General features: G+C 46.2%; 1 protein-coding gene across 2 annotated transcripts in view; it reads right to left on the bottom strand.

Moving 5' to 3' along the window:
* Positions 1–239: 239 nt before the first annotated feature.
* Positions 240–27,193, bottom strand: part of LOC106580788 (large neutral amino acids transporter small subunit 4) — a 30,626-nt gene continuing 3,672 nt past the window's right edge. Inside the window, exons 3-15 of one of the 2 annotated variants that reach the window (XM_014162202.2) lie at positions 18,340–18,580; positions 17,973–18,028; positions 17,788–17,864; positions 10,202–10,294; positions 9,850–9,983; positions 8,956–9,158; positions 6,367–6,510; positions 6,061–6,078; positions 5,721–5,847; positions 5,408–5,540; positions 4,916–4,989; positions 4,593–4,716; positions 240–4,415 (exon numbers count right to left, since the gene is read on the bottom strand). In XM_014162202.2, the coding sequence (XP_014017677.1) occupies positions 4,254–4,415; positions 4,593–4,716; positions 4,916–4,989; positions 5,408–5,540; positions 5,721–5,847; positions 6,061–6,078; positions 6,367–6,510; positions 8,956–9,158; positions 9,850–9,983; positions 10,202–10,294; positions 17,788–17,864; positions 17,973–18,028; positions 18,340–18,580 (1,586 nt within the window). In that variant the 3' untranslated portion in view covers positions 240–4,253. The remainder of the gene's footprint in view (positions 4,416–4,592; positions 4,717–4,915; positions 4,990–5,407; positions 5,541–5,720; positions 5,848–6,060; positions 6,079–6,366; positions 6,511–8,955; positions 9,159–9,849; positions 9,984–10,201; positions 10,295–17,787; positions 17,865–17,972; positions 18,029–18,339; positions 18,581–27,193) is intronic. The other variant, XM_014162203.2, reaches the window with a different exon arrangement.

Raw genomic sequence — 27,193 nt, 5'->3', positions numbered from 1 at the left:
TCCCCCTAGGCTGGTTGGATTTAGGAATGAGGTGGCATCTGCAGGCTTCCGCCACTTAAAGCAGACCATCCATGTTTTCTTCTGTCCATTATATTGCATACAGCTGTAACATGGGATATGTCATAATATAGGTTATTTAACACATTTTGCATTAATAGTGATTGACAATCCACCACACTTTGAGGAAACGTGCAAAAACGTCAAACAAGGTCAAATAATTACAAAACGGACACTTTATCTTACAAATTAATCTGTTTCTGTTTATTCTTTCATATATTGATTTTTTTTTCTTCTCATTTAGACAACGACTCAAAATGTCAATAACAATGGCTATAATGTGATAGAAGACAACAACAAAAATGAGCTCCAATATACAGCATATAGACATTAAATACATATTGAAACAAACACCAAAAAGGAGAATGTAAAACAACAAAATAAACATTTCAGTAAAAAAATAAGGTACAAGTCAGGGAAAAACATTGGTGTTTCAGCTGAAGTTCCCGATCAATGTCTAAAGGTGACACACAATCATTAAAACCTTCTATCCAAAAATCATTGCTCGTCTTTCGTCGTCAGAGAATAAAACAGTCAATCAATCACACTTTACGTCCAAGGGAAGGGGATAGTAGTAAAAAGATGTCACGTCTAGAAAAGAACTACGGTGATGGCATTCTGAGTAGAATGACAGTTTAAGGTATGGCAGTGTAAAAAGTGCTGATTCTCCCATACTGAGGGAATGAAGATCATCCCAACCCCACATTCATTGTGCTGGAGTACAGTATAGCATCATTATCAGAATCCACCTGCAATCTCTAGTCATATGTTCAAGCCACAAGAACCAGTCTATCCAGGGCTATACATGAATTCTCCCCACAAGTCTTTCCTCCTTTTGCAAAATAAATTCATGTAAACGACAAGTAGAGTGATGTTCAATGTAAGGATGTTGAGGATGCCTAGACCTGTTTCTCTATCAGTGTGTGTGTGTGTGTGTGTGTGTAGATCCTTGAAACCAAGAGACCCAAACAGACAGGCCCAAAGAGCAGTAGCAAGGAGCCATTCTACATTGCGGGACAGGGACCTACTGGACAGGGCATACAAGAGGAGAGACTAAGACCACTCAAGGTAAGTAACTTTGACTGAATATAAAAATAACCGTTTCTTGCAGTTCCAATGTCATTTCTCTATGAATAAAAAAACAGACTGGGAATACATTCTATGCTAACATGCAGAACTAGCAAGTGGTGCACTGTCTATGTTATATTTCAGTGCAGGCCATTCAGAATAATAGCAATGAGATCCTGATAAGAGGACTAAGGTGCATATGTGCCATTCAGTTCTCACTTATTTCATTCATGAAGCTTTTGGGGATTCTAGCATTGTCTCTCAGTTCCGTCGCCAGTATGTGAAGGATCTCTTGGGTGGGTGGTTGTGTTTGGGTGAGACTGCAGTAGAGAAACAGGTCAGGATAGTGGTTTGGACATGGATGGATCAACGTGATGGGTCATGATGAGAGAGGGTGGGGCACCAACATCTCAAATCATCTACACACAGAGTGGCAATCTGCTGGTTACATGGCTGTCTTTGGAAGTGCTTCTGTGAGTGACTGAGGAAAAGCAGGTGTCCCGTCCAGTCTAAATACTGCATCGGCGGACGTAGAGCTACACCAATCAAGTTGTCACGCTCTCTCTCTCCGGTATATGTTAATCGCAACAGATCATTCAGGAACATAAAGTCCTGTCATGACCTGCCTGCCCGCCCACCTGGGTCCCACGATCACACTGTTCACAACAGCTGCAAGAATGTGGATTTAGAAACAGATATCATATTCAAGCATCTCTCTGTCTCCCTTTCTGAATCAAAAAGTGAATCAAACTTCAAGTTGGAATTCAATAATTCAAGTAATTTGTCACCACAAAGTGAGGCTTTGTAGGTGAGACCATAGCTAGATTGATAGATAGATGAACTAGTCTACGTTCCTGTCATTGAGAAGCACCTTTGTAATAAACATTGCATTATATCAATCCACATTCTTGCATTGTGTGTCTGTATGTGTGTGGTTGGACAACAGTGTTTGTTCATAGGGTTATGTGTTGCCGGGAAAAGTAGAGGATTGCTCAGCAACTCAGAGAAGTACTTATTGCTACAGCAAATCAGAATTGAAATGCATCAATGTAATTCAGGTAGTGTAGAACAGTGCCATGTAATAAGCCCATAGCAACCACAGTTCACCTTAAACTACACATCTCCTCTCTATCTAAAACCATATCTCGTCAAACCATTTGTACCAAAACACATTTGTCTTGAAACAGAACAAAACCTTGAAGGGTATGTCAGTATCATATTGCAGGTAAAATACAGTTGATAAAACTATTACTTTTTCAATAAGAAATTCATTCTGCACTACAAAGAGGACTGCCAATACAAGACCAGTCAGTGTATCCGGTGAGAGTGATATAGGCCCATGCATTGGAGCTTGATAACCAAGCCTACACTCTTAGAAAACAAATGATTATCATTCTAGAACCTAAAAGGGTTATTCGGCTGTCCAAAAGGGTTCTACCTGGAACCAAAAAGGGTTCTAACCTGGAACCAAAAAGGATTATCTTATGGCGACAGCCGAAGAAGCCTTTTCGAACCCTTTTTTGTAAGAGTGTAGCTGTGCTGTAGCCTATGTTGTTGTGGCACATTATAACTGGTAAGAGGTTTGTTTCAACCTGTGCCATGCTTTTGCTTGACGCACAGCCACTAGCACAGTCACATAGTATTCCCTAGAAGTAAAACGCTGGCCTGCACACTGGAAACCCGTTGGCCTAATCACTTACTCAAATGGGCTCAAAGCACAGCTATCGACTCAGGCTTTTATCTAGAGTGCTGATGTTACAAAAAAACAAGCCTTTGCTTTCTTGTCTCCCTAGAGCTGTTGGAACAGTCTTCAAACGACAGCTTCTCTGTGGCTTTAACCCTCCACGCCTCTGTTGTCTTCAACAACAAAACTCGAAGACTGAGTCACCAGGTTTGGTCTTTGAGACACTGGAAGGAACACTCGCTAGATGAGAAGATTACGTCGACTAGCTTCTGAAGGTTGTATGAGGTTCCATTCTTACCAATTCATTTACAATGATGACTATCCCCAACATTACGGCAACGTTACAGAACCTAATGGGAACGTTATGGCGGTATGAACTCTTAGCACCATTTACTTCTAGTTCAAACCACTTGCGACGATAGAGAGGCATTGGCGTGTAACAACCACGGAGAAAAATACAGACCTATCGCCAATAACGCTCCAATAACGCTCCAATAACGCTCCAATAACGTCCTAATCATAAAACCAGTTCTCAGGGTGTGAAGTAGAGGACCTCCAGTGCAGTATGAAACTAAGTTGAATCAGAATTAGAAAGTGAGGCGATGTCGTTACTGGCATCACTGAAAACACACGTAAAAACACTGGTGGTGGGGGATCATAACTGTGAGGAGGACTTCAACATGGCGTTGAATGCTTGCTTCCTCTCTGGTTCTTTTTGCTGGGCGACACGGAGAACCAGTGTCCTCTTTTTGCACTGACAGGCAGGCAAGAGTGAGCATGGCATCGTTGACAAAAATGAAATAAAAAAAAACAACAGAGAACTGAAAGAAAGGGGAGACTGGAAGGGAGGAGAACGCCGTGAAGATCCTCCTCCCTTTTCTCTCCTTTCTCCTCAGTTCACAGACCAGCGGTTGTCCTTTCTCATTCCAGTTGTGAGAAGATGAACAATGTCCGTTTAGTGGTGTGTCCCTGGGAAAGGAACCGTGGATGTGTGTGTTGTTGCGTTTCTTTCACAGTGTACATAGTCGATGATGTGTTGGGGAGTGTAAAGGTGTGTGTGTGTGTGTGTTTATCATAGTAGTTCTCTGAGATTTGTGATCATATACTGTATGTGTCATGTGTATGTGTGTGTGTGTCATGTGTATGTGTGTGTGTGTGTGCGTGTATGTGTTCGTATGTGTGTCTGTGTCTGTGTGTGAGGGGGGAATGTAAGGGACATGAAGTGTGTGTGTGTGTGTGTGTGTGTGCGCGCGTGTGTGTGTGTGTGTGAGAGAGAGTATCGTCTGAGTGCAAGTGCAGACGGTTAGAGGGACCGGAGTTGGTGGGTGAGGTTGCGATTCATCATACAGTTCAGTCACACCTGTGACCTCTCCCCTCCTCACTCTCTCCGTTCCTCCTTCTCTTTGTTGAAAAAAAAAAAATCTCCGTCCGTCAGTCGGTCTCTCTAGACGAAGGCCTCGGGCGTGCTGCCGTTGTTGATCTGGACGTAGATCTTGGGGTCCTCCTCGCGCTCCTGCTTCTGGCGTTGGAGCTGGCGGCTGTAGCAGAGCAGGTAGAGAGGCAGGCAGAAGCCCAGCACCGTCAGCCCCAGCAGGCCCACGTTGACCTGCGCACAACCACACACAGGAAGTGACGTCATCAGTCAGAAGAAAGGAGCGAACAGCTCTGCTGTTTTCACCACGGGACAGCAGTGTGTGCTATGACACGTACTCAGGGCAGATTACTTTAGAACAAGGTGAAATTTCAACAACAAAAAAGGAAAAAAAGGTTGTGGCTCTCTTACCCATAGGGGGTCTCCCTTCAGAGGGCCCATCATGGCCATGAAGAGGGGCTGCTGCAGCAGGGCAAACAGGGCACTGATGAGGGACTGCATGCCTGTCAGACTGCCAAACTGAGACGACGGGTACCTAAGGAGGACAACCAGCATGAGGAGCATGTGTGGAGGGGACTGTGCGCACACACACACACACACACACACACACACACACACACACACACACACACACACACACACACACACACACACACACACACACACACACACACACACACACACACACACACACACACACACACACACACACACACACACACACACACACTTACACAGCAGCATAGAGCCCTCCAACTGCAGAGTGGATGAATCCTCTCACAATGGTGTGCAGAATAAACGATAGAATCTGAGAGGGCAGAGAAGAAAGGAGAAAGAGAAATAGTTCAACATGATGTGTTGTAGAATCTACAGACCCAGGTCATGCATGGTGCCCTGTCCCTCCATCCTAAAATGGAGTCCATGTTTAATAAATAATGGCTGGACTGAGATGTTCCCAGAACTGGGTTGGAAATAACTTGCATAACTTGAAATGACACTTCTGTCCGCCAGGAGACACTGTTGCATTAAATAACTGCTCAGCTGCAATAACACGTGAGTCACTCTCCCTCTTTCTTTCTCTGCACCAAGATCACTCCCTTTGGGTCTAGGTGGGCTTTACAAAACACTGGGATACACGCAGTGAAATGTGCGCTTCTCCACCGCCCCTGGAGCAAAGAGAGAGAGAGAGAGAGAGACGGAGGAGAGAAAACAGAGGGACGAGTTACCTGGAGAGGGAGGCTGGGGACGAGGCAGGTGACCCCGAAGCCTATCAGTAGCAGGTTGGTGAAGATGAAGGCCCGGGTGGCGTTGGTGATCTTCTGGATCTGTCTGTCCCGACGCTTGGGCTGGGTGAGATCTCTATCAGAGGGGACATCACATGTTACACACAGACTTATACTCTCTGGTTATACAGATTACAGTCTTGTGGATGCTAGAGGAGTATGTGGGAGGCAGGGGAATGCTCTTTTGGAGTGTGTGTGCATGAGTGAGCGTGTGCGTGCGTGCGAGCTTGGGCGCGTTCGAGCGTGCGAAACTCACCTTGTGCCCGGCTTCGCGTTCTCATCCTCGCACTCTTTGAGCTTCCAGTCCATGATGTACCCGATCACAGGAGCGGTCATCAGACAGAGCAGCTGCAGCACTCCGAAAATGGAGGTGTACACACTCACTGTGAACGGCAGGAGAGACAGAGACATGTTATTCCCCAGGACTACTGCCTCCAAAAGCAAAATAGCATGGTGTTTACAGCAAAATGGACAGGGTTGCAGTTTAGGTTATGATTCATGGGGTAGGCCAGAGTCTTGAGTCAAAGTGAATCAGTGTCAGAGGCAGAGAGGGGAATAGATGGGCTGTGCTCATCTAATCTAGCCTGAAGTCTTACCTACTTCCATCTTCTCCTCTGCAGAGGCAGTAAGAAGTCAGTGTGACAGGAAGAGGAAGTGGAAGGGGAAGAGAGACAGACCAAGAAGAATTAGCCGAAGCAATTCAGAGACTGAAATAAGGGCAGTGTGAAACAACTCCAGGGTGGGCGAGATTACAAAGGAGGTTACAAGATTGCAAGAATGACAAAAATCGCAATTATGTGACGAGTCGTGAAGTAAACTACTATATCAACACTACAAAGGATCGATAGCTTTTCATGTCCGTGTTCCAGGCACATTTTCAAGACGCGCACGCACGCACACACCTGTGCTGAAGTCTCTGTCGGACAGCGACTCGAGGATGTTGTTCATGGCTCCCATGTAGAAGATAAGCCTCAGCTGGGTGACACACATGGTGATCAGGCTGAGCATGAAGATAGGACTCAGGATACTCTTCATGAAGGACTGGGCTGTGGACACACAGGAAGAGAGACAGATAAACAACAGCAACAGAACATGGAGGATGACACACAGGACTATTCTAATATTTAGCATCAGATTGGAGTGAGGTTTCACTGTGTGTACTGTACAGGATAGACCTTCTTTTCATTTCCTCCACATGCTGTGACGGAAAACTACCAAGGCAAGCTGCTTCACCTCAGAATCAACATGGAGGTAGGGAAATAGGGAAGCTCGAAGTCTAAATAGTCCACGGGTCCCTGGATGGCAAGGTAACATGTGGGGGCCCGCGCTGTAAGCAAAGGGGCCTGGGGCCATGGTCCGTTAATCATCTACTGATCTCAAAGCTGTAAAAGCTGCGGAAGGGCAGTGGAAAAGTCTTAATGGTCACGCCACGGATGTGTCCGGCGTTTATTACCCAGTGCTGCAGGTATCTCTCCAATGCTCTGGAGACTGGACCATAGTTGACATACCGGCTGGACAAGGGGCTAAGAGGCTGGTACATGAGAGCAGGTGGTTCTAACAGTCTGTCTCCGTCTATAACACTGGGTCTCCCCTGTGTGCTGGACCCAAAATATGTGCAATTCACAAAGGGTCTCAGAGTAGGATCTGGGATCAGTTTGGTCTTGCAGATCGTAATGAATAAGAGGGGGGGATCTGATCGGCACACTACAGTATGTGACCACAGCGGGATCAACAGTCGCATGACACAAAACAGTCTCGTAATGGGTTGGTTGATACAAGAACCAATCCACAAAAAGAAGTCCCTGGCATCATCCTTACAACCAAATAGATCACCACCATCACATACATCAGAATGATGAGTGGGCAAACACAGAGAGAGACAGACAGACAGACAGACAGACAGACAGACAGACAGACAGACAGACAGACAGACAGACAGACAGACAGACAGACAGACAGACAGACAGACAGACAGACAGACAGACAGACAGACAGACAGACAGACAGAGAGAGAGAGACAGAGAGAGAAAGACAGAGAGACAGAGAGACACAGAGAGCGAGACAGAGAGAGAGGGAGAGAGACAAAGAGATGGAGAGAGACAAAGAGAGGGAGAGAGACAAAGAGAGGGAGAGAGAGTGTGACAGACAGACAGACAGACAGACAGACAGACAGACAGACAGACAGACAGACAGACAGACAGACAGACAGACAGACAGACAGACAGACAGACAGACAGACAGACAGACAGACAGACAGACAGACAGACAGACAGACAGACAGACAGACGGAGAGAAAGGGAGAGAAAGGGAGAGAAAGGGAGAGAGAGGGAGACGGGCCCCTTGAAAACCTCCTGATACGTGGAACTTGTCCAGCAGGGTTACAGAACCGCGGGCATCCATCCTGTGTGTATAATGACCCCCCCCAGAACCCTTACTGACTGCTACCTGCCCTCTGGCCCCTCTGGCCCGCCCCACCACCGCCACTTGAGCAGCACTTCTTGGAATGCGGTCCGAATCGATTGCACGGTCCATTTGGTACCAAAGAGAGCCTGCAGAGAACCACAGGGCGCCCCGCTGGGAGTTTGTGACCCGAGGGCCGAGCCCGAGGGGGAGAGGGGGCGTGGAGGGGGCACAGCAGGGGCGTGGAGGGGGCACGTGGCTGATTTGAGGGTGTTTTGGAGATTTGTGGCTAATTGCAGTGTACAAATCTGGGTTAAGGCAAAGTTCACAGCCAGTTGCGCGTTTGCAGGATTTAATTTGGGAGAGGGAGGATGGCCTTGGTGACCTCAGAGCCAATGACAGCACTCCCTCAGACAAGCTGGCGGCTGGGACCTAAACACTGGCTGGTGGACGAGCCCACTCTGAAACATCAACATTGCACCGTTGCAGTTAGAGTCCGTATTTACAAAGAGTTATAGAGTATGGAATAGAATCCATCATAGAGGAACAGTCGACCATATTCTAGATCTGGGCCTGTGTCTAGGATCAGTTGAACCTATTATATTTATGATTATATGAAAAAGTGACCCTAGATCAGTACAAGCTACAGGCCCAGATCTAGCATATGGTCGACTGTTTACCTCTGTTTACCCATAAAGCAGGGCTACAATGATCCATTGTATTGTTGGATCTATTTTTCTCCTATCTAAATTCTACACCATGGCTGGAGCAGGATGTTGTGTTGGACAGTTTTTGTGGGTCTTTTAACATCAGACAGGTTTCTGGCAGACATGTCCTTTGTTGTGTCCAAATGATGTGTAACAATGAAACTGGCAAGATGGCTTTTGGCCTCATGGAGTATGGATTTGTGGAGGTACAGAGCTTGAAACCCATTATGGCAAATCCATTTTGTGAATGAACCCCATCACACTCACAGTGTGCACAGAAAATGCACAGTCATTATTTATTTTCCTACTCTCCATCTGAAAGACATCAAATGCATAGTGTTCTCTGGTCTGGGATGAACAGATGTGGTCTGGCCAGACACTTACATTCCTCCTGGGACTTGCACTGGACCTCCAGGTCAACGGTGGAGAGACACAGCTTGTTGCCCTCCTGTAGGGCCAGCTCCGTGGGGTTTTGCTTCATGCTGTTCCCCACGCTGAGTCGTCTCCCCACCGTGGTCACCTGGCGGTAAAACTGCTTTCCAGTGATCTTATGGTCAAAGCCCAGCCAGCTGAACTTGATCTTCACACTGAGGGAGACAGAGAGACAGAGAGACAGAGAGACAGAGAGACAGAGAGACAGAGAGACAGACAGACAGACAGACAGACAGACAGACAGACAGACAGACAGACAGACAGACAGACAGACAGACAGACAGACAGACAGACAGACAGACAGACAGACAGACAGACAGAGGAGAGAGAGGGAGCAGGGGAAGAGGCCAAAACAGAGGAAAGGATGAGACTAAATCCAGCTGTATGAGAGCAAAGCCAGTTGAACTCCTCATCTCATTAGCTTTCCTGTACACAGGGCCTCAAGCCTTCGCCATGCTGCAGAGGAATGTGTGCTGGGGATGTAATGTACTGAGCTCCAAGGAGAATGGAGACTCTATGGACGGCCTTAATATTCCTACTCCAGCTTAAGTAGATGAACCTCAAGTCCTAGTATTATCCCCTAAACATGTTATTGTTGGCTAATATTAGGTTAGAACTAATGCTATACTGTAACTAATAACATAAGTCATATCACATAATTCATGATATAAGTAGCAAATACTAGTAATACTAAACTAGCATTAGGTTACAGGGATGTCTGCTATTTTTAGGTTACCAGGAATGAAAAAATGCTGTAAAACTAATAATAACTAAATGAACTAATGTTAAGGAGTGTGAAGTTTAGGAGTGTGAAGTTTAGGAGTGTGATGTTTAGGAGTGTCTTACGTGTAGTCCATATCCTCAGGTCCAGGGAAGGGCTCCAGGGGCCAGTTGAAGAAGCAGTTGATGAAGACGAGGCCAGCGCAGGCAGCCCACACCAGCAGGATGGTGATGAAGGTGGCTCCTAGGTCATAGATCACCTGACGAGAGAGGGAGCAGGGACCAACAACCACAACATTAGCCTCTGTGTCCGACCTTCACACTGACATGAGGGAATAGGAAAGTAGAGTCAAACAGGTAACCCTGATAGTAGAAAGCATAGTTAGCCTTGATAGCTAACCTCCATAATGGTGTGCATTCATAATGATGTGCATGAGTGTGTAGACTAGCTAAGTAGATGTGTGTGTGAGTAAGTTACCTTGATCCCAGGGAAGGTGACAGCGGAGGATGCATACGATCCAATCATGAGAGCGATGAAGGTGGAACGAAGGTCACCAAACATATTGGGAAGCTGAGGAGAGAACACAAGAAAGAGACAGGACATAAGATTAGGCCACACTTGAATCAGACCAATGCAGTCACGTGCATAAAGTCTGAGTTTGTCTTCCTAATCTACCTGGCCACAGTACAGTGATCCAATTTCGGAACACTTCCTGAATTCTACTCCATCAGGCATGACTAAATACAGTGTCTAGATGCAGAAACAACAACCCAGGGCTAGTTAATGTTTGGCCAACTCTTTTCTCTCTAGGCCAATCTCAGTTAACCTGAGACATTACCTGTTCCATGAATACTGTCTCTGGATACATCCCAAATGGTACCTGTTCCCTACATAGTGTACTACTTTTGACCAAGTCCCTATGGACCCTGGTCAAAAGTAGTGCACAGTAGGCTTCCCGGGTGGCGCAGTGGTCTAAGGTCTAAGGCTGTGCCACCAGACACTCTTGTCTAAAAACACGTGCATAAAGACTCTTGAGTAAAAACGCATGAATAGCCATAGAGACGCTCAGTCATCGTTTTTCCAAAAATGTAAGGCATGACATTATATTAGGAAATCGTAAAATATGTTTTTGGGAGGTTGTTGACAGAGAATGAGTGATGTGGGTGGAGTCTTGGTGATGCTTTCCCCACACTATTTATGACAGAGTGAGAGAAAGTCCAGAGCAGCTTGCATATGTAGCCCTCTTCTTGAGCTTAAAGCACAGTCTGTTCCCAACTAAACTCCTAACTGTAAACAACTGTCCTTGAGAGAAGGAAGGAGAGAGGGGGAGGGGAGGAAAGGAAGCAGGGAAGGAGTTAGAGGGAGAGAGAGTAAGAAAAATACAATTTTAAAAAACAACATATATCCACTGTGTGTGCACTTGAATCTCCCATGACGGGTCGGGGAAGGGAAAGAGAGGGAGAACAAAAACGCAACTGATAGAAACACCAGCACAGCAACTCCTGAACAGAGCTGTTTCATGGCATATTTGTTGAACTGGGTCATAGTTCAACAGTTCGCCAAGAACTCCTCCGAAACCAATCTCTCCATCCGTCCATCCACCCTCACCACAGGTTTCCTGCTTGTCTGAGCCATGGAGGAAATCTCTCACCTCGTGCCATGGCCTCCTCAGACGGCATTACCCTTGACCACTAATTTGAACAAAGGTTAACGGCAGAATCAAAACGTCCTACATGACAGCTACACTAACAATCACATTCTAGTCCTCCTGGAGAAGTGAAATGAGCTGGGACCATCTCTATTATGACACCTACTTCCTCCTACTGTAAGACTCTACTGCAACTCAGCACTGGTGCCTCGTTGTCAGGACAAGAAGAGGTGTGTGTGTGTTCGTGTGTGTGTGTGTGTGTGTGTGTGTGTGTGTGTGTGTGTGTGTGTGTGTGTGTGTTTTGTTTTACTATCCTTGTGGGGACCAGAAGTGGGGAACATTTCTCCAGTCCCCACAAGGAAGAAGGGTATTTTAGGCTTAGGTGTTAGGGTTACAATTAGGGCTAGGGCTTAGGTTTAGGGGCTTGGGGTTAAGGTTATGGGTAAGGGTTAGGTGTAGGGGTTAGGGAAAATAGGATTTTGAATGGGAATCAACTGTTTGGTCTACACAAGGATAGTGTGTGTGTGTGTGTGTGTGTGTGTGTGTGTGTGTGTGTGTGTGTGTGTGTGTGTGTGTGTGTGTGTGTGTGTGTGTGTGTGTGTGTGTGAGAGATCAGGCTGGCAGATAGAAGAGAGAAACACTGGTCTTATGCAAGGCTACCTCTCCACCATCACTCCAAGCACCCGACCAACCTCCACTTAGCACAGCTTCAATCAGCAGTGTTAGCTGTGACATTGCCCTGGAATAAACTCATATGGAATATGCTGAATAATGTGCTTGAGCGTCATCAGGGATGTGATTTCCATTGCTCTGCTCTCCTCAGTTCCCCTATCTATCTGTCACCACCAGACCATCAGTGTGTCATCAGACTATCACATGACTTTCAATGACCTCACTGAGTCAGTTACAGACAGACAGACAGACAGACAGACAGACAGACAGACAGACAGACAGACAGACAGACAGACAGACAGACAGACAGACAGACAGACAGACAGACAGACAGACAGACAGACAGACAGACAGACAGACAGACAGACAGACAGACAGACAGACAGACAGACAGACAGACCAAAGCAGTCCAAAACAGTTACTAACCCAGGTTTGGATGTAATGGAACGAGTCACACCTGCCTTTGATCAAATTAAGGACATGGGGGGGAAGGAAAAATAATGAATTGTCAACAGAAGGTAGAGCCTAAAACATCAACAGCATCTGAAGGTCCAAACCAGCTCCCAGCTTAAGTGCTGCAATTACTGTAGTTGCCTCATTAGTTTTAGTGGTCTGAAGTCAGTTTGACTGAGAGTTACTGTGGTGGTTCCCAAAACAAACCACCACAGACAAGTTTCTCGTTCACGTTCAGAAATCAAACCACATAATTATGTCGTATAACTCTGACATAATACGAAGGATATCCAACTGTCAATGTAATGAAGGAGGTAGATTTACAGCTTGTGAGAACAGGCAAGATCAGGTTGGGAAACAGGATCTGGGTCACTTAGTTAAAAAGTCCAGGGGCGCTACATTGTAGAACATTCAGATATAAATACTTTATAGGATGTAGAAAAAGGAAATCACGTCAGCACTAATAATGACATTTCTCTCTGCAACGTTGAACAATGTTTGCCTACTGACCCTGGCCCTGATAGCAGTGCAGCCATGAGTTTGTCTTCCTAATCTACCTGGCCACAGTACAGTGATCCAATTTCGGAACACTTCCTGAATTCTACTCCATCAGGCATGACTAAATACAGTGTCTAGATGCAGAAACAACAACCCAGGGCTAGTTAATGATTGGCCAACTCTTTTCTCTCTAGGCCAATCTCAGTTAACCTGAGACATTACCTGTTTCATGAATACTGTCTCTGGATACATCCCAAATGGTACCCTGTTCCCTACATAGTGTACTACTTTTGACCAAGTCCCTATGGACCCTGGTCAAAAGGAGTGCACAGTAGGCCTCCCGGGTGGCGCAGTGGTCTAAGGTCTAAGGCTGTGCCACCAGAGACTATGGGTTCGAGCCCAGGCTCTGTCGCAGCCGGCCGCAACCGGGAGGCCCACGGGGCGGTGCACAATTGGCCTAGTGTCGTCCGAGTTAGGGAGGGCTTGGCCGGCAGGGATATCCTTGTCTCATTGCGCACTAGCGACTCCTGTGGCGGGCCGGGCGCAGTGCACGCTGACCAGGTTGCCAGGTGTACGGTGTTTCCTCCGACACATTGGTGCGGCTGGCTTCCGGGTTGGATGCGCGCTGTGTTAAGAAGCAGTGCGGCTTAGTTGGGTTGTGTTCCGGAGGACGCACGGCTCTCGACCTTCGCCTCTCCCGAGTCCGTGTGGGAGTTGTAGCGATGAGACAAGACAGTAACTACTAACAATTGGATACCACGAAATTAGGGGAAAAAGGGGGGGGAAAAAAACACAGTATAGGGAATGGGGTGCCATTTGGGGCACAGATCCATCTCTGTTAGCTATGCTAGAGCCAGGAAGAAAAGGTCAATACAAATGGTGGACTGTCTGCATTCACCTACCAATCTCTATTTGGCTCCATTTTAGGATCTGAACAGTCATGGAGATAAAAGTCTGTTTGTAGAGTGTTGGACTATGAACAGTGTCTAACTCTATAGGATGTACTGGAAGCTAAACAAGGTTGCTATGTAATCCCATTCTTTTACTTTTAGATTTGTGTATTGTTGTCAATTGTTAGATACTACTGCACTGTTGGAGCTAGGAACACAAGCATTTTGCTACACCCGCAATAACATCTGCTAAACACGTGTATGTGACCAATAACATTTGTTGTGGGGGAGCAACAACATGATGGGCAATCCAGTAGTCTTTAACCGATACGGGCTGATAACTATGGCTCTATATCCTGCAGTCAGTGCCGTGTTTGTGCCCTGAGCAGATAACAAAATGTCTGCAATACACGTTCAGACACTCACAGCGGTGAAACTAGGCTACGTGCAAGTAGATATCACTTGAGAAAATTGAGAAAATCCCTATCTGAAATGCTGAGTGATGTTTGCAGACAGTAAAGAATGCCTGTGGTAGGCAGTTTTCCTCTAAAGCCATTTAAGGACGCAGTCCTATCCTATTCCTATCTAAGTAAATACTACACATTCTACACTTTGCATATCAACATGTTGCTTACAAGGAGAGGTGCATGAGTGTCTCAAATGTGTGCACTGCAGTTCCACTTGAAAAACAAACCCTAGCCAGAAAACAACCCATTGCTTCTGGGTTCATCTGATTATTTTGTGTGACGGCAGCAATGATTGTTATCTTTAGTGCAGCAGACAGAGACAGAAAGAAGTGGGAGAGAAAAGAGGAGAGTGGAAGAGTGGAATAACTAAAAGCCTCTGAGGCACAAAGACCAGAGAGAACAGACAAGGAGGAAATGGGCGGAAGGGGGGAAACAGAGAAGTGAAAGAGAGAAGAGGGACTGCTGTTGCGTAAAAGCTGTAGTGCTTACTGGGCTGGTTCTCAGCAGCCAACGGGAACCAGTACAAACCAGTCCAATCCTGACAGGACACAACTCCATCATAAAATGAGTCAACATGCTGTGTCCCTGACCACCACACGCAGACAACACCGGCCTGAATATCTCCATCTCTGTGCCATCACTCTACCACTCTCTCTCTCCCTCTTTCTGTCTCTCTTTCTCTCTGTCGTCAACACTTTGTTTTGCAGTACTGGCCTTGTTGTGAATCCCAATCCACTCCTACTGGACATTAAACCTAAAGCTGAGTGTTCAGTGAAAGCAAAAACAACAGCATGTGCAGCAGTTGACTGCCTCTACGATCCATCCATGTCCTTTAATAAGGAAATCAATATGACCCTGAGATCAGTTCCTCCACAGTCGAATAGTGTCATCAAGCACCAGTTAGCAAGTCAACATCTGATGCTAGGACATTTTACAGGCAGGGGGGTGTCGGTGTTGGTGGTGGCGACCCTGTCTGAGTAGAGAAGAGCTATTGTTAGTCTAGCATGGTCCAAGATCTGTTTGTGCTTTCCTGGCAAGAGAACGACATATGCAAATGTGGGACTAGCACAAACAGATCTGGGCCCAGGCTATCATTAGTCCACCTCAGCTTCGGCATTCATCTCTCTACCCCTTCCATCGTTCTCTTTCCAAGTGCCAGGAAGTAGTAAATAATCATGTAGGTAAATCGAGCCAGACTGAAACTTAATTCCCCCCGAGGACCTAATGACATAAATCCCAGAGAGGGATTGGGACCAATGAAGAAGTCCTAAAATAGAAAGGATTAGTGTTTCATGCAAAACATGACTCAGAGATAATAGAACCATCTTAACACGTGCTGCAATGTACAAGAGGGGGAGCGCTGCGTGTGTATGCACGTGTGTGCGTGTGTATGCATCTGTGCGTGCGTGTGTATGCATCTGTGCGTGCGTGTGTATGCATCTGTGCGTGCGTGTGTATGCATCTGTGCGTGCGTGTGTATGCATCTGTGCGTGCGTGTGTATGCATCTGTGCGTGCGTGTGTGTGCATCTGTGCGTGGTGTGCGTGTGTGTGTGTGCATCTGTGTGTGTGTGCGTGTGTGTGTGTGTGTGTGGGAAGAGTGCGGAGAGAGGGGCTGGGGGAGGTCTGGTTGAGAGAGAGAGATGGATAGAGAAAGGTTAGGAGAGATATCTGCAGTGGTGATTACTAATACTATGGCTGACTGAGGGAGAGACTGAGTTCAAAGCTATTAAAGAGAAGAGGGAGGGGGGGAAGGAGAAGAGAGAGGGAGAGACTGACAGCCTGCTGCTGGTAACCGGAGAAGGGCTGCGGGCAGACAGAGATCGGCTAGGCACTTTACTGATAGAAAACAGAGGTGTGTAGAGGAGAGCTCTCTTTTACCGCCTTGGGTTCTCCTCCACTTGTTTACTGCAGCTGTACTGCCTGGGACACAGAGTGCTGAGTGTGCAATCATAGGGAGAGGGAGGGAGTGATGGAGGGAAGGAGGGAGGGGGCAAGCTGCCAAACCACCCCCTTTCAGTAAATTAGAAGAACCAGGAAGAAGAAAACACATAGAAACAAAGAAAAAAGGTGATGGAGTTGGGGTATCGCGGTGCATACCTTTCCTTTTGTGTAAACCTACAACCCAGATGACTTCAAAACACAGAATAAACCTAAACATAATCATACCAACTGTCTGTGGGGGACAAACTCAATGAGTTCAGACTGATTGAATGAGTTACAATGTATCCATTTCGTCTTTTGTGGGGAAAAAGGGTACATTTGAATATTTTTTTTGTTTTTTACAAAATCTTCTGTGAAAACCTTTGACCCCCACACCCGGGAGGAGAAGAAGAACGTTCAGAAGAAAAAAGGTCCCGCTGTACAAGAACAACATGAACCCAGACCAGCAGTGTAAAACACACTGTTAGTCAGAGCAAGGAATTACCGCAGTGAGGTTACTGCAACAGAACAGCTGAAACAATGCCAGAGGCCAGTTCTTTGGCACTCACACAAGCACACACACACACGTGAGGGAACTAAACAGCCATAGCAGGACAGGCTGAGACATGCTGGCGTGGGGAATGAATGAAACCAGAGAAAATTAAAACACCTACAGTGTGGGAGTGGGAGTGGGAGTGGGGGGGGGGCAGAAGAAATCAGCTGGGCAGCTTCTGGGTGGTAGTGTGTGAGTGTGCCAGCCAGACAGACAAACAGACAGAGCCCCTCTGAACCCCTGCAGTGGGGGGTGGTGGGGAGGCCAGGGGCAGGAAACTGCCAGGGAGGGGTTGAACGAACCCCAGCAGCGCTAAGTGTGACTGCCTTCCTACTTCCTGTTTGTCAGCTCAGCCCCCCGTGTCTCTTTTCTCTCAAAATTCTTGTGCGTGTGTCATTGTCTGTTTTATCTACGCAGATAAACAATGAAACAATGAAATCACGTTATCTGTAAACACCATTGTGTCAGTGAAAACCCGGCCGGTCCTAAGGCAAGAACAATCAGAACATTTAGTCTAGCTGCCTGTGAACCCTGGCGGTCTGGGCCACCCAATCAAAGGGCTGCGTCCCTGTCAGGAACATGAATAAGTAATGAGGAGGTGTCATTTTTAGGCTCTCAGCTGGACCAGAGCACGGTTGAATAATTGATTTCTAACGCAGGGTCTGTCTCTCTCCCTTTCCTTCTGCACGTGGCCTCCCTGTGATGCAGCACTTTCTCCATGCTGATGACACCCCCATGGAAGGGTTTACGACATGTCCCGCCCGCCCACCCCTCTCTCTTCGCTCCCCTCTCCACTCCGCTCTCCACGCCTCTCTCCTCACCCCTCTTTCTGCTCCCCTGGCTCCCTACTCCACCCTAGCGCTCTCCCCCCTCCTCCGCCACTGTCCCCAACTCTCTCTGCTCACTCTCCTCTCTCCCCTCCCTAGCCTCTCCCTGCAGTACAGGAGAAGACACCACTTACCGTGAGGGAAGTAAAGGTCATGCACATTCCTCCGAATCCGTTCAGTGCCAGAGCAAAGAATATGAGGATGGACAGATCTGTACAGGGAACACACACGTGTTAAGGAGACAGGGTGGAACAGACATACACACTGTACTAGAATAGAACGTTGAGTAAATAAAGAAAGAATGAAGAAATATACATACTCTTGGGGTCGCTCGATCCATAAGCGATCAGGATACATGAGAAGGCAAAGCAGGTGCTGAAATAACAGAACAGGTTGAATATGAGGAAGGCTTTTCATACGAAGACACACCCAAGTCAGAAACAGAACATAAAAACATATGCAGCAGGAAGTTGCGGGGACTAAAAAGTATTAAACCCTGTACTGAGGTTTTTGTGACAATCTCAATAAAACTTTAGAGTGCCGTGTTTGCGGCAAATATATATAGCGAATTTGGGGTCCAGCCCCTGCCGGGACTCAAACCTGGGTACAGAGACTGTCACCCCAACACCTTAGCTTAAATGATAGTGGCCGCAACTGTACATACCACCTTGTCTCTGTTCTCTTACCTGCCGAGCAGCCGGAGCTTGCGGGGGCCATACTTGTCCATGACAATGCCCAGGGGAAGGGTGATGGCACTGAGGAGGAAAGAGCCCACGGTGAAGGCCAAGTTCAGCATCTCATCCTGGTCCTTACAGATGGGCCAGCCATTCATCTGGAGGTACTCCTCCTCCACCACGAGGCTCTGGGTGATCCCCTCTTCATCCCCAACCAGGACTGGCTCAGACTGGTTTTGACTGGTGCTGTTACCTGGAGGCACAAGAGAACTTTATGGAACCTTCAAATTCAACTTCATGATCCCAGAGGGAAATAGATTTAGCATCATACATAGAAGATATCAAAACATACATTAAAAAGAGATTCCTGATGTTTTGGTATAGAAATTAAGCATGATCAGACTATCAAGATGGGATTGGAAAAGACAGTCATGCTCATTTGATCAGAAGACCCACAGACGAAACAATCACTCTAAAGTTCCTTCCAAAACTTCACATTCTAGCTTGATTAGATAGAATGTGCCTATTGGGAGAATGTTATGGGCCATCTGAATGATGAAAACATTCTGAGAGTGCAGATTGTTATAAGGACTGGTTATGAGGCTTGTTACTGTTGTTGTTGAGGAGAGAACAGTAGACAACACACTAGTCTCCATGAGTTTAACTCAGACATAACAGATAAAACAAAAGACTATGATGACAGCCTTGACAGTGACAAGTCTCGTAAAAAAATGATGTTTGGTGGCCTAGGGGAGCTAGTAAGGCATTGAGTAAGGGCCTGGGCGAGGATAGGACGCAAGACAAACTGTTATTTTTTCAGTGTTTTTTTCAGGTGATGTGACTTTGGACAACCTCTCTAAAAACCTTTGGTAACAATATGTTTTTCAAGCAGTCTTGAAAAGCAGGTTGTTGTTTTCTTGAGGATGAGGCTGTGAGTAGACATGGCTGTATTATATAATATGTAGGTTAAAGGTCATGGTAGATGGTAGTTAACACATAGGTTAGCAGAAGGCCAACGGCAGCTGAGCCTGCCTGGCTGGGGGGCTCTTACTGCTGAGTAATCCAGACAATGTGAGCCTGTACTGCTGCTGAGTCAATAAGGGAAGTTCCCTGAGCGATGCAGAGCACAAACACTATGTTAGCGCAACAATGGCCTTATAATGCCTTCAAACAAAACACAGTTCCACTCTCTGTTCTGAGGGTTTACACCGTGATTCTAATGACTCGCAAAGCATCCAGTTTCATTGAAATCATATGACACAAAAATGACTGCGACGTTATTGTTCTGATACTACAGTTCACCTAGCCTAAAATATTAGAATAAAACTTTTTCCGCATTTATCTAGCTGGGGCCTGCAGCTATCTCTAAGGCCAAGCTCCAACAAGATTATTACATCAGCAACATAATGAGAACATAATGTGTTATTTGTCATCTTTAACCTGATCATCCATCAAGGGGAAATGGATGTGTTTCTTACTCATGTCAAAAAAAAAATTGCTTTGTGTAATAATCAACTAATCAATCTTCAACTAATCTATCATTCGATCTGCCCATAGATGCTGTGTCAATCTCAATGCGTCTGACCCGATCACTTATCAGTGATACATGTAAATGACTGACAGAATCAAGCGGACTAGCCTTGTTGCTAGAAAATGGTTGCCATCGGCGTAGAATGTCTGCATTTCCTCACATTGACTCATCGGAGGAAGCCAGAGATAACCAACTGACAGTATTTTCCATCATCATCATCATCAGCATTTAAAGCTCTATCTATTTCAAAGCAGTGAGCAGACAGAAGATTCATCAACTCCAGATAATGTCATCTCTGTCCTCCCTAACACCACAAACATCCCACTGTTACTGAGCGCTAATAACACTGAGACAACACTGATAAAAAATAGTTGGCTGATAAGAGCTGGAAGGAAGCTAGCCTGGTGCCAGATAAAAAAAAGGAAACAATTATGTTTTAATGTCACATACACCGGATAGGTGCAGTGAAATGTGGTGTTTTACAGGGTCAGCCATAGTAGTACGGCACCCCTGGTGTCACGCCCTGACCTTAGAGATCTTATTTATTCTCTATGTTTGGTTAGGTCAGGGTGTGACTCGGGTGGGAATATCTATGTTTTCTATTTCTTTGTTTTTGAGCCGAGTGTGGTTCCCAATCAGAGGCAGCTGTCTATCGTTGTCTCTGATTGGGAATCATACTTAGGCAGCCTGTTTTACACATGAGTTTTGTGGGAGGTTATTTTCTGTTTAGCGTCTGTGCCTGACGGAACAGTGCGTTTTCGCCTTTTGTTATTTTGTTTGAGTGTTTCTTGAAAATAATGAACACTTATCACGCTGCGTTTTGGTCCCCTTCTCATTCTAACGACGAGCGTGACAGAACCTCTCACCAAAAACGGACCAAGCAGCGTGGCCAGGATAGTTGGACATGGGAAGAGATCCTGGACGGCAAAGGACCCTGAACGCGGGTTGAGGAATATCGCTGTCCAAGGGAGGCAGCAAAGGAGGAACGGCGACGCTACGAGGAATTAACACGGTAACAACGGAAGCCCGAGAGGCAGCTCCCCCAAAAAAATGTAAGGGGGGGGGGGGCACACGGGGAGATTGGCGGAGTCAGGGTTGAGACCTGAGCCAACTCCCCGTGCTTTCCATGGGGAGCATGTGACCAGTCAGGCACTGTGTTATGCGGTGATGCGCACTATATCTCCAGTGCGCATTCATAGCCCGGTGCGCTCTGTGCCTGTGCATCGCATTTGCCATGCTAGAGTGGGCATTCAGCCAGGACGGATTGTGCCGGCTCAGCGCTCCTGGTCTCCAGTACGCCTCTTCGGTCCAGGATATCCTGCGCCAGCTCTACGCACTGTGTCGCCAGTGCGCCTTCACAGCCCAGTTCGTCCTGTGCCAGCACCCCGCACTTGCCGGTCTAAAGTGAGCATCCAGCCAGGACGGGTTGTGCCAGCCCAACGCTCCAGACCTCCAGTGCGCCTCCACGGCCCAGTATATCCTGTGCCAGCTCCACGCACCCGGTCTCCTGTGATGATCCATGGCCCGGAGCCTGTAGTGATGATCCATGGCACAAAGCCTGTAGTGATGATCCATGGCACGAAGCCTCCAGTGATAATCCATGGCACGGAGCCTGTAGTGATGATCCATGGCACGAAGCCTCCAGTGATAATCCATGGCCCGGAGCCTCCAGTGACAATCCATGGCGCGGAGCCTGCGGCGACGGTCCCCGGTCCGGAGCCTCTGGCGACTGTCCCCTGTCCGGTTCCTCCGGCGACGTACTGCGGTCCGGATCCACGAAAGTGGGGGGAGCCCCAAGCGGAGGGGGGTCTCCGTCCCGCACCGGAGCCTCCACCAAGAGGAGATGCCCACCCGGACCCTCCCCTATAGGTTCAGGTTTGCGGCCGGAGTCCGCACCTTTGGGGGGGGGGGTACTGTCATGCCCTGACCTTAGAGATCTTATTTATTCTCTGTTTAGTTAGGTCAGGGTGTGACTCAGGTGGGAACATCTATGTTTTCTATTTCTTTGTTTTTGGTTCCCAATCAGAGGCAGCTGTCTATCGTTGTCTCTGATTGGGAATCATACTTAGGCAGCCTGTTTTCCACATGAGTTTTGTGGGAGGTTATTTTCTGTTTAGCGTCTGTGCCTGACGGAACTGTGCATTTTCGCCTTTTGTTATTAAATAATAAATATCATGAACACTTACCACGCTGCGTTTTGGTCCCCTTCTCATTCTAACAACGAGTGTGACACCTGGAGCAAATCAGGGTTAAGTACCTTGTTCAAGGTCTGTTTTTGCTGTCTTGGCAACTCCTATGGGCAAGCCAAACAAAAGTTGTCAAGAAAGCACAAACAGATCTGTGACCAGGCTAGTTTAAGGAAGCCAGTAAGGCTGAGTTCTGTCAGGTAAGTGCTTTGGGTCACAAGGTGGGTGAGGTGAGGGTTAAGCGGGGAGTCCTCTCTACTCTCTCAAGTCTGCTGAAATAACAGGAAGTGCCCTGTCTGACAATTTGTTCTCCTTCTAGGGCATCTCTATCAAAAATACAGCATCTCTGCTGTAACGTGACATTTTCTAAGGCTTCAATTGGCTCTCAGAAGGCACCAGAAAGCGGAATGACGTCTCTGCAGTCTCTGGGCGAAAAAAAGCAGGAGTTTTTGTGAGTGGTGAGGCAGGGAACAATGACAATGGAGTACGCGTGCACGAGACGACTCCATGTTTTTCTTTCAGTCTATGAATGAATATAACGTCGCCCGGTTGGAATATTAGCGCTATTTTACGAGAAAAATAGCATAAAAATTGATTTTAAACAGCGTTTGACATGCTTCGAAGTACAGTAATGGAATATTTGGACATTTTTTTGTCACGAAATGCGCCCGCGCGTCACCGTTCGGATACTGACATGAACGCACGAACAAAACGGAGCTATTTGGATATAACTATGGATTATTTCGAACCAAAACAACATTTGTTGTTGAAGTAGAAGTCCTGGGAGTGCATTCTGACGAAGAACAGCAAAGGTAATCCAATTTTTCTAATAGTAAATCTGAGTTTGGTGAGGGCCAAACTTGGTGGGTGTCAAATTAGCTAGCCATGATGGCCGGGCTATGTACTCAGAATATTGCAAAATGTGCTTTCACCGAAAAGCTATTTTAAAATCTGACACCGCGATTGTATAAAGGAGTTCTGTATCTATAATTCTTAAAATAATTGTTATGTTTTTTGTCAGTGTTTATCGTGAGTAATTGAGTAAATTCACCGGAAGTTTGCGGTGGGTATGCTAGTTCTGAACATCACATGCTAATGTAAAAAGCTGGGTTTTGATATAAATATGAACTTGATTGAACAAAACATGCATGTATTGTATAACATAATGTCCTAGGAGTGTCATCTGATGAAGATCATCAAAGGTTAGTGCTGCATTTATCTGTGGTTTTGGTTTTTGTGACATATATGATTGCTTTGAAAATGGCTGTGTGATTTATTTTTGTCAGGGTACTCTCCTGATATAATCTAATGTTTTGCTTTCGCTGTAAAGCCTTTTTGAAATCGGACAATGTGGTTAGATAAAGGAGAGTCTTGTCTTTAAAATGGTGTAAAATAGTCATATGTTTGAGAAATTGAAGTTATAGCATTTTTGAGGTATTTGTATTTCGCGCCACGCTATACCATTGGATATTGGTGAGGTGTTCCTCTAGCAGAACGTCTGTCCCTAACAGGTTAAAGCAGAGGAGGGGGAGGGGGAAGGGGGTCAAAGACAGGGACACCATTTAAAAATATATATATATTTAACCAGGTAGGCTAGTTGAGAACAAGTTCTCATTTTCAACTGCGACCTGGCCAAGATAAAGCAAAACATAGTGGTGAAATAATTACAATTTAGCAATTAAACACTGGAGTGATAGACGTGCAGGAGATGAATGTGCAAGTAGAGATACTGGGGTGCAAAAGAGAAGAAAAAAAATAACAGTATGGGAATGAGGTAGTTGGATGGGTTATTTACAGATGGGCTATGTACAGGTGCAGTGATCTGTGAGCTGCTCTGACAGCTGGTGCATAAAGTTAGTGAGGGAGATATGAGTCTCCAGCTTCAGTGAGTTTTGCAATTCGTTCCATTCATTGGCAGCAGAGAACTGGAAGGAAAGGCGGCCAAAGGATGAATTGGCTTTGGGGGTGACCAGTGAAATCTACCTGCTGGAGCGCGTGCTACGGGTGGGTGCTGCTATGGTGACCAGTGAGCTGAAATAAGGTGGGGCTTTACCTAGCAAAGACTTATAGATGACCTGGAGCCAGTGGGTTTGGCGACAAATATGAAGCGAGGGCCAGCCAACGAGAGCATACAGGTCACAGTGGTGGGTAGTATATGGGGCTTTGGAGACAAAACGGATGGCACTGTGATAGATTGCATCCAATTTGCTGAGTAGAGTGTTTGAGGCTATTTTGTAAATGACATCACCGAAGTCAAGGATCGGTAGGACAGTCAGTTTTATGAGGGTATGTTTGGCAGCATGAGTGAAGGATGCTTTGTTGCGAAATAGGAAGCCGATTCTAGATTTCATTTTGGATTGGAGATGCTTAATGCGAGTCTGGAAGGAGAGTTTACAGTATAACCAGACACCTAGGTATTTGTAGATGTCCACATATTCGAAGTCAGAACCGTCCAGAGTAGTGATGCTGGACGGGCGGCAGGTGCTGGTAGTGATCGTTTGAAGAACATGCATTTAGTTTTACTTGTGTTTAAGAGCAGTTGGAGGCCTCGGAAGGAGAGTTGTATGGCATTGAAGCTCGTCTGGAGGTTAGTTAACACAGTGTCCAAAGAAGAGCCAAAAGTATACAGAATGGTGTCATCTGCGTAGAGGTGGACCAGAGAATCACCAGCAGCAAGAGTGACATCATTGATGTATACAGAGAAAAGAGTTGACCCGAGAATTGAACCCTGTGGCACCCCCATAGAGACTGCCAGAGGTCTGGACAACAGGCCCTCCGATTTGACACACTGAACTCTGTCTGAGAAGTAGTTGGTGAACCAGGCGAGACAGTAATTTGAGAAACCAAGGCTGTTGAGTCTGCCGATAAGAATGTGGTGATTGACAGAGTCGAAAGCCTTGGCCAGGTCTATGAATAAAGCTGCACAGTATTGTCTCTTATCGATGGAGGTTATGATATCGTTTAGGACCTTAACCATACATGATGAGGAAAGAGTTATGAAAAATGTGCTTTTCCAAGTTCCATTACAGAAAAATAAAGTTGTTCTATTATATTCTATTGTATTGACTGGTATGCTTATTGGTACACTTAAAACCTAATGGGGTATTTGGTGGTAGTTGTATTATTTCTGGCACTGGATGCTTCATACTAAGAATAAAAACAAGAGGCTTGATATTTCCTGTGCAATATGTTCTGTCCACGTTGTCAGTGAACCATGTCTTTAACTAAACTGAGTGTAAACCGAACTAAGGCAACAGTACACACCTTGCAGTGTTAAACTAACAGACTCTACCAAGATAAATGCAATGGGGGCATGGCGACAGGCTAGTTTATGTGACGAAACACAAGAGCTGCCGGAGAGAGAGAGATGAAGGGACTGGGAGTCAACAGTGTTGCATGTAGGAGGAATGCGAGCCTCACAATTCACAGTTTCAGCCTAACCACACACTTTTCCATTAGCAGACCAAAACAGAAGCAGCCCATTGTCCAATCTCAGATCCTTTAAATGGAACCAATGATATGGGGACTAAGGTCACCATGACACCAAACACATAAAGGACTCTCAGCAATCTGTTTAACAGATGCCCTTTGAACACATTCATATTTTAAAACATAAGACAAGAAAAGGATGAAAGAGTGTAGAGACTGACCTGATTTGCATAAATGAAAAGGCCTATTCACATGTTAAATGCTGCCTGGCAAATAGAAAGCATTGTGGCAGATGATCAAAGGACTCTTGAGTCGATCACAGGCCATGATCTATCAATATTATCATGTCATCTAGTCCATCACAGGCCATGTTTTAATGATATTAGGTTACGACCTACCTAATGATGATGTGCTTTATTTGTCCTGTCATCTCAAGGTCTCAGTGATGACACATATTTCTCTCTCTCCCTCTGTCTCCCCCTCCCTCTCCCTCATGCCCACTTCCGGCCCACTGCCTCCCTAAGTGTCTGTGTGTTTGAAAGATGAAAGGAGGACAGATGAGTCATAGACTATGAGAACAGAGCGAGAGAGAGTGAGAGTGAGAGAGAGAGAGAGAGAGAGAGAGAGAGAGAGACAAAAAGAGAGAGAGGGGAGAAAGAACCAAGTCACCGGTTCACTGTAGCATTTGGATGCAAATAAACCAACAAAACAGATACCCTTATGAGCACACAGAAATATACCTGGTACTTTCACCCCAGATCCCTCGCCCACCAACCCCTGGTTTCATCCATCATCTCTGTGATGTGTATGATTTAGTGGAACCATCAAATCCCCACAGAGAGACAGAGACAGAGAGAGAGAGAGAGAGAGAGAGAGGCTCTGAACCATAGCTGCATTAGAGGCTTGTTAAACAGGCTGACCACTATTGACGTGTTCGTTTTTCTCAAAGCTCAACTTTGGCGGAGATGAAAACAACGCAATAGTCTTGGCCAATGATCTAGTAAAACCCCCTCACACACTTTCAACACTAGCCAGGCTGTATAGGTGCATAAGGCCATTCCCTCTCCTTTATGGCAACGTCATCAATAAAACTGCACAACAACCCCAATTTAGGTAATCATCTGCAGCAGTTGTTCTGGGCCTGTACTCACGAAGCATTTCAGAAGTGCTGATCTAGGATCAGCCCCCCCCGTCTATGTAATCTTATTCATGATCTAAAAGGAGAAACTGATGCTATATCAAATCAGGCTTTATTTGTCACATACGTCGAATACAACGAGTGTAGACTTTACCGTAAAATGCTTACTTACAAGCCCTTAACCAACAGTGCAGTTCAAGAAGAAGAAAATATTTACCAAGTAGACTAAAATAAAAAGTAATAATAAAAGTAACACAATAAGAATAACAATAACGAGGCTATATACAGGGGGCACCGGTCAGTGTGCGGGGGCACAGGCTAGTTGAGGTAATCTGTACATGTAGGTGGGGGCGAAGTGACTATGCATAGGTAACAAACAAACAGTGAGCGTACAAAAGGGGGGGGGGGGTCAATGTAAAATGTCCTGTGGCGATTTTATGAATTGTTCAGAAGTCTTATGGCTTGGGGGTAGAAGCTGTTGAGGAGCCTTTTGGTCCTAGACTTGGCGCTCCGGTACCGCTTGCTGTGCGGTAGCAGAGAAAACAGTCTATAACTTGGGTGACTGGAGTCTCTGACAATTTT

This window comes from Salmo salar, chromosome ssa20 (assembly GCF_905237065.1).
Source record: "Salmo salar chromosome ssa20, Ssal_v3.1, whole genome shotgun sequence".
In the NCBI taxonomy this organism is placed as follows: domain Eukaryota; kingdom Metazoa; phylum Chordata; class Actinopteri; order Salmoniformes; family Salmonidae; genus Salmo; species Salmo salar.
This window is presented reverse-complemented; position numbering and strand designations above follow the sequence as displayed.